The sequence below is a fragment of the Rhinopithecus bieti genome, unplaced genomic scaffold (assembly GCF_001698545.2).
Source record: "Rhinopithecus bieti isolate Rb0 unplaced genomic scaffold, ASM169854v2 scaffold_61117, whole genome shotgun sequence".
Lineage (NCBI taxonomy): Eukaryota > Metazoa > Chordata > Mammalia > Primates > Cercopithecidae > Rhinopithecus > Rhinopithecus bieti.
The window spans coordinates 800,801-808,984 of record NW_016824934.1 but is presented as its reverse complement, the minus strand read 5'-3'; the positions used below and the strand labels follow the sequence as shown (position 1 = coordinate 808,984).

Below are 8,184 nucleotides of genomic sequence, written 5' to 3'. Positions count from 1 at the left end.
CCTCCCTCCTCCCCCCTCCCCATGATAGCCCCCAGTGTGTGATGTTCCCCTTCCCGAGTCCAAGTGATCTCATTGTTCAGTTCCCACCTATGAGTGAGAACATGCGGTGTTTGGTTTTCTCTTCTTGTGATAGTTTGCTAAGAATGATGGTTTCCAGCTGCATCCATGTCCCTACAAAGGACGCAAACTCATCCTTTTTTATGGCTGCATAGTCTCTTTTTTATAGGAGCCTCAAAATAATAGGAAACTGACAGGGCTAGGCAGCCAAGAAGTTCAGAAATAAGATCATCTAGGGTTAGGTGCAGTGGTTCACACCTGTAAACCCCAACACTTTGGGAAGCCAAGGCTGGAGGATCACTTGAAGCCAGGAGTTCAAAGTCAGTCTGGCCAACACAGTGAGACTCCATCACTATAAACAATCTTTTGAAATTAGCTGAGTGTGGTGGTGCATGCTTGTAGTGAATTTGTGGGGACAGTTTACTTGGGAGGTTAATGCGGGAGGATTCTTTGAGCCCAGGAGTTTGAGGCTGCCATGAGCTATGATCCTGCCACTGTACTCCAGCCTAGGCAACAAAGTGAGACCTTGTCTCAGAAAGAAAAAGAAAAGAAAAGAAATAGGACCATCTATTCCATAAGATGTTCCTAGATTGTTGGCTAATGGCATTTCTGCTTCTGTCCTGACACTGAAGACCCTTCAGGTCACTGAAATCGTGTGAGGAGCTGACAAAATATTTCTATTTAGGACTCTTAGGGAATTAAATCTGAGAAAGATATGATGCTTCCAGAATGAACATGGAAATATCCCACTTGACAGTACAAAGTTTAGGAAAAAAAATAATCACACAAGTTTTTATGTATCTACTCCCACGAACCTGGAAGAGAGAATGTCAATAAAATAAGTTTTAGATGAATAAATATTATTTTGGATTTTGACAAAATTTCATTTTGCAATCTCTACAATTGTTTGGCTGTTCATATCTGAATCATTAATTTTTGTGGGGAAAATAATTATTCACTGGAAAATCTCCCTCAATTCACAATTTGATAAAGGGAAGTTTTCAGAGCTCTTCTCAAAAGTTAAGCTTATGAGAGCTGTCTCAAAGTTTCCAATGAAAAGCATCATTACATTTCTAGGCTTATTACTCGTGTCAAAATTCAAGTGGGTCACAAAAATGAAGTTCTCCTGTACCTCCATATATTAGTTTTTTTTCTTTAAATTTCAGTTTTAATAACCCACTTTCGTTGGTGAATCCTGGAAGCAACGATAGGAAGTTTTATCTCTTTATATACTGTCTACTGATGAGCAAACATTTGGACTAAGTCAGTGTATAAAAATGTGCCTTTGTTAGAGGAGTAGTGGGATGCTCCATTCTAGATTGTCCTTCTACACACTTAACTTTATTTAAGAAATGACCTCTTTTCAGGTGACAACTCCAAAAAGATTCTATTTAGGAATTCCACCCCCCCACCGCCAACATATATTATAAACCTTCCTTCTATCCTGAAGAGTTTATAATGTTCCTCTAAAGAGACATTAAAACAAGTGAAAATAGGATTATAATCAAGTAGGGCATACGATCTCAACTGGTACCATCAACTTCAAGATGCATTTTTAAATGCTAGTAATTTAGATTTTAAACAGTATATTTTCATAAATATTCCACAGGTCAAACCTATATTTTAGCAGATTTTTGAGAGACAGAAAGTAACTCACAATACTATTCTCATGAACTGTACAATAAAGTTAAAAAGGTATCTTATTACAGCATTTTAAGACATAATACATGAGAAGGCTAAAATCTTTTCACAGTTTGGGTTGGCTTCTATCTGCCACACTGCATTTCAAGTTTAATGGCAGACAGCTATGAAGTGTACAACTGGATATGTTTATTGATTACAGATAAGATGGAAAATGTAAAACAAAGTCAGCAGTATTACTTTCCCATCTATGGGCATAGCAATGTCACTTTAAAAGACACTTACTGTGTTGTACCCTTTTGCTCTTCTTCCATATGTATAGTCCAAAGCTAAGGTTGGTTTTGGTGGCTCGTCTCTGTAAAATAAAGGTAGATAGTATCATCATTGTAGGTGGTATTAGTTTCTTATGCTACCATCTTACCTGATTCATTTTTCCTTCCTCTTAAAAACTTTATTAGTAGAGAAGTTACCTTGTATAATAGCATTGAGATAAATTATATATACAAAAGAAATAAACCTGCAAAACACCATCTTAGTGGATTTTAACGGCGCATGCATAATGTGGTAGCCCCTAAAGGCACTGCTGGGGCACGTAGAGAATGAGTTGAGGCTAGCAGTGTGGATGGCTATGCTGGGCACAAGATCTCCACATCCAGGCCATGCAGGAAGCACTGACACTGTGTTTTTTTTTTTTTTTTTTTTTGAGACAGAGTCTCGCTTTGTCGCCCAGGCTGGAGTGCAGTGGCGTGATCTCGGCTCACTGCAAGCTCCGCCTCCCAGGTGCACGTCATTCTCCTGCTTTTTTTGTATTTTTAGTAGAGACGGGGTTTCACTATGTTAGCTAGGATGCCCTCAATCTCCTGACCTCATGATCCACCCGCCTCGGCCTCCCAAAGTGACACTGGGTTTATATTCAGCCATGATGTGAGGAGCTAGGAATCTAATGACTGTCACATTACAACATCAATGCAAGACTTGGCCAGGCATGGTGGCTAATGCCTGTAACCCTAGCACTTTGGGAGGCCGAGGCAGGTAAATTGCTTGAGTCTACAAGTTCAAGACTAGCCTGGGCAACATGGCAAAACTCTGTCTCTACAAAAAAGGGTAGTACATGCCTGTAGTCCCAACTACTCAGGAGGCTGAGGTGAGAGAATCACTTGAGCCTGGGAAGTTGAGGCTGCAATAAGCCAAGATCGTGCCACTGCACTCCAGCCTGGGTGACAGAGAGAGACCCTGTCTCAAAAAAACAAAAACAATGCAAGACTTTAATGCAGTTCTCTAGCAGTTCTTTATCTTAAATCACAGCTCAAATATAGGCATCATTTAGATAGTGATAGTTAATAAATTATATCAACAAGTCCTTAAAATCAGTAATGATTAGGAAAATATTAAAACAATTTGTTGAATTATTTATACTATAGCTTATATTGCTGGTAAGCAGTTTTATGGTATATATATATTTAACTTTTTATTATGGTCAAGAACACATAAAATAAAATTTATCTTACCTATTTTTAAGTGTACAATTCAGTAGTATTAAATATATTGACACTGTTATATAACCAATATTGAGAACTTTTCCATCTCACAAAACTGAAACTCCATACCTATTAATCAACTTCTCGTTTTCCCTTCCCCAGTTCTTGGTAACCACCATTCTTTTTGTTTCTATGAGTTTGATTATTCTAGATATATAAGTGGAATCATACTATATATATATACACACACACACACGTATTTTTGTTTTGTTTTGTTTTGTTTTTTTCGCAGTAGCACGATCTTGGCTCACTGCAACCTCCCCCTTCCAGGTTCAAGTGATTCCCGTGCCTCAGCCTCTCAAGGGGCTGGGATTACAGGGGCCCACCACCACGCTTGCCTAGTTTTTTTATTTTTAGCAGAGATGAGGTTTCGCTATGTTGGTCAGGCTGATCTCAAACTCCTGACCTCAAGTGATCTGCCCGCCTTGGCCTCTCAGAGTGCTGGGATTACAGGTGTGAGCCACCACACCCAGCCCAATATTTGTTTTTTCTGTTTCTGGCTTATTTCACTTAGCATAATGCCCTCTAGCTTCATCCAAGTTGTAGCATGTGACAGAATTTCCTTCCTTTTTAAGGCCAAATTATATTGGTACATATCTTTATTTTACTTTCTTATTTTATTTTATTGAGACAGGGTCTCACTCTGTCATGCAGGCTGGAATGCAGTGGCATGATCACAGCTCACTGCAGCCTCAACCTCTCGGGCTCAAGTAATCCTACCACCTCAGCTTCCTGAGGAGCTGGGAATACAGGTGTGCACCACCACGCCCAGCTAATTTTTGCATCTTTCGGTACAGACGACTTCTCACTATGTTGGCCAGGCTGGTCTTGAACTCCTGAGTTCAAGCGATCCGCCTGCCTTGCCCTCCCAAAGTGCTAGGATTACAGGCATGAGCCACTGTGCCTGACCCCATATCTATCCTCAGATTGGAGAAGAAAGATAAATGATTTTTAAATTTGTGACTTATATAATTATGTTTATTAAATATTTTGAATATCACCCCTGCATATATCTTTTGAATACATTATATAGAGAGTAATGTTTGGTTATATTTCCTGAAAGATAGAAATTTTATCAAGCAAAATGCTACTTTTAAGACAAAATTTATAAGATCTGATATTTAACCTATAGTTTAGAAAATTAACTTTTTCCTAAGTAGACTATTGAGGAATTGAAATTAATACTTTTCAGGGCTGAGCATGGTGGCTCACACCTGTAATCCCAGTACTTTGGGAGGCCGAGGCAGGCGGATCACCTGAGGTTGTGAGTTCAAGACCAGCCTGACCAACACGGATAAACCCTGTCTCTACTAAAAATACAAAATTAGCTGGGCGTGGTGGCACATGCCTGTAATCCCAGGTACTCGAGAGGCTGAGGCAGGAAAATCGCTTGAACCCAGGAGGCGTACGTTGTGGTGAGCCGAGATGGCACCGTTGCACTCCAGCCTGGGAAACAAGAGCGAAACTCTGTCTCAAAAAAAAAGAAAGAAAGAAATTAATACTTTTCAACTTAATGTACTATTTTGTAGTATTTTATCCTAAGCTGGTGTTGTATGAGATGATCTGTTTATGACAGGAAACATCTAAATGTGGTCTAAAAAGACCCATGACTCCTGGAGATAGAAAAGATAAAACAAGTGTTACTGTTGATAGTTCCTCTGAGAAACAATATTGTTAGTGAAAGGAATTACACCAAAGCAGGAATTTATTATTTGTATCCTTTAATAATATTTTTCAAATGAGTGATGTTTCTTTAATGTGATCTTAACACCAAATTCCATCTCTTTTGATGATTTTTGGAGAAGTTATAAGATATATGTATTCAAATGAAGGGAACAGAGAAATATCTTCCAAAAGTGATTGAAGGCTTTCCACATCAGCTTCCTGCAACATCTACCAATCATAATCCTAAATCTTAATCTGACGGCCTGCTTCTACAGTATACGTTAGCAAATATATAAAAGAAATGATAAAATATCCAGTTTGAGGACCAACACTGTGCTTCAAAAATGTACCCCTGAGCAACTAAAGCTTACAATGAATGTTCAAATAACTGTAGATTAGGTAGAATAAAAATAATTTAAATACCAGAGTAGCATAGCCAAAAAGAGGGTAAATACTATTATAGGCTGGGTCATTACAGTAACATTTCTCCCTCAAATAGGGAAATCCAATATTAGTCTCAAATAATTTTTGGCTTATTGTTAGTTTTATCTTTAAAGGCGCTCTTAAAGGTTATACTAAGGATTTGCTAAGAATTAAATATTTTGTTTGGGTCTTAAAATCGTTCCCCTTCCTTATGTCTTTTAGATCTAACTTGCCCTGTACAACTAGAATAAGCATAACCGTAGTTTAGAGGTTAACATGACACTTACCTATCAAGACACCTTAGAATAACAGTAGTCTTTCCCTGGAAATTAAAAAAGAAGGAATACTGTGTTAATGTCATTCATATGTAAAAATTGTATTATTGTTCATAATTGTGACCCAAAATAGATTTTTAATCAATTGAATGATAAATTACCTGGAAACTAAAAACTAGAAACTTTTGGAATTGTTCTGAAGTTTGATAAGTGGAAAAGTTAACTGTCAACTTTCTATCACAGTGTAACTACACTGCTATTATTATAATTATAAAGTCCCACAGATGACAAATACTAGCAAATCATACCTCACTTAAGTGGTCAACTTGGCAGCTGTCTTAAATTTTTTCTCTACTCATCAATGTTAATTACTGGTTAAGCTGATGTTTAGTGTCTTTCAAAATGTTTTAATTCCAATTGTTGAAGTGGAAATAAAGAAAAAGGTAACATACAAATAAAGGACACATTGTAAATATGTTCAAAGTAAGCAATTCAGATACTGCATTAGAGTAATTTAAGTCCAGAGGATGTACTTATTCCAAGTTTCTGTTTATTTTTATTTTATTTTATTTTATTTTTGAGACAGAGTCTCACTCTGTTGCCGAGGCTGGAGTGCAGTGGCATGATCTTGGCTCACTGCAACCTCTGCCTCTTGGGCTCAAGTGATTCTCGTGCCTCACCCTCTCAAGTAGCTGGGATTACAGGTACATGCCACCATGCCTGGGTAATTTTTGTATTTTTAGTAGAGACAGGGTTTTGCCATGGTGGCCAGGCTGGTCTTGAACTCCTGGCCTCATCTGATCTGCCCACCTCAGCCTCCCAAAGTGCTGGGATTACAGGCGTGAGCAACCACGCCCGGTCCCAAGTTTCCTTTTAGGAGTAAGGAAATACAGGTTCTGGCCTAATTCCTACCACTAGTCATGCAACTTAACTTCACAGCTTAGCCAGGGACTAGCTCAGTGGTTTATATCATTTTTTAAAAACAGTAACCCCCCCCCCCCCTTTTTTTTAAACAAAATACTCCTTGCAAGGAAATAGATAAAAGAGAAACAGCAGGGAAAGCTCCACTGGAGGTGGAGCTCTAAAGAAAATAATTTGGAAAACTCTGGATTGCCAAAAACACAGAACACTTATTATATGTGTTTTTGTTTTTACTAAAAAACCCATAGTTTTTGACAAAAAAGATAATTACTCCACATTATATCTGGAATATGATCAAATTGAATAAATTTTTTGTAATGAGATATATTAAAAAATAACTGGAATTGTACAATATAAAAATGTATATTATTGAAGGATATTTATTGGCTAGTGTTACATCAAACTGAAAAACTAAAAAGAACCTACATGTGCCCAGTTAGGGGACTGGCTAAATTAATTATGGTAATCCATATAATAGAATAATATACGGCTATTAGGAATAACAATGTAGAAATATACTTACTGACATAGTAAGACATTCATAATAGATCAGCATGACTCTGTTTTCAATTAAAAAATACTTTTTCTGCTTCCTTAAAGTACAAACACACACACACACACACACACACACACACAGAGAGAGAGAGAGAAAGAAACACACAAATAAATGTAGAGGGACATCACTATGGTAATAATGATTATTTCTAGCTGATGGATTTGCAGGTAATTAATGTTTTTAAGAAAATCAGGATTTTCTGCCAGGCGTGGTGGCTCACGCCTGTAATCCCAACACTTTGGAAGGCCAAGATGGGTGGATCATGAGGTCAGGAGATCCTGGCTAACATGGTGAAACCCATCTCTACTGAAAATACAAAAAAATTAGCCGGGCATGATGGCTGGCACCTGTAGTCCCAGCTACTCTGGAGGCTGAGGCAGGAGAATGGTGTGAACCCGGGAGGCGGAGCTTGCAGTGAGCTGAGATCATGCCACTGCACTCGAGTCTGGGCAACAGAGCGAGACTCTATCTCAAAACCAAAAAAAAAAGAAGAAAATCAGGATTTTCTAATTTTCCTACACTTAACTTGTATCATATGTAGTATGCTGTAAAAGTTTTAAATTAATAAGGGCTACATTACCTAAAAAGTAATGTACTCTACAAGAAAGTAGAATAAGAATTGGAAGGAATTTTAAATAATATCTAGCCAATTTCCTCAAATTGATTTAAATCACTCCTCCTTCTTCTTCTTTTTTTCTTTTTTTGAGACAGAGTCTCCCTCTGTTGTTTAGGCTGGAGTGCAGTGGCGCCATCTCAGCTTACTGCAACCTCCCCCTCTGGGTTCAAGTGTCTTAGCCTCTGGAGTAGTTGGGATTACCAGTACGCACCACCACGTGCAGCTAATTTTTTGTATTTTTAGCAGAGATGGGGTTTCACTATGTTGGCCAGGCTGGTCTTGAACACCTTGGCCTCCCAAGGTGCTGGGATTATAGGCTTGAGCCACCATGCCTGGCCTTAAATCACTTTTATTATAATTTCATATAAATGTATAGTACTATATGGTAACAATTCCAAATTAACATAAACTAATCTGGGAACTGAAATCAAGTTTAAGATTACCATCAAAATTACAACCCAAGATTTAAAAATTCATTAGTATACTGTAGTC

General features: G+C 37.9%; 1 protein-coding gene across 1 annotated transcript in view; it reads right to left on the bottom strand.

Annotated features, from left to right (window-relative positions):
• The window catches only part of DYNC2LI1 (dynein cytoplasmic 2 light intermediate chain 1), a 31,777-nt gene extending 24,677 nt beyond the window's left edge, over positions 1-7,100 (bottom strand). The window contains exons 1-3 of the mRNA XM_017862739.1: positions 7,044-7,100; positions 5,612-5,646; positions 1,984-2,053 (exon numbers count right to left, since the gene is read on the bottom strand). Of these exons, the coding sequence (XP_017718228.1) occupies positions 1,984-2,053; positions 5,612-5,646; positions 7,044-7,076 (138 nt within the window). The 5' untranslated portion in view covers positions 7,077-7,100. The remainder of the gene's footprint in view (positions 1-1,983; positions 2,054-5,611; positions 5,647-7,043) is intronic.
• Between the last annotated feature and the right edge of the window lie 1,084 nt (positions 7,101-8,184).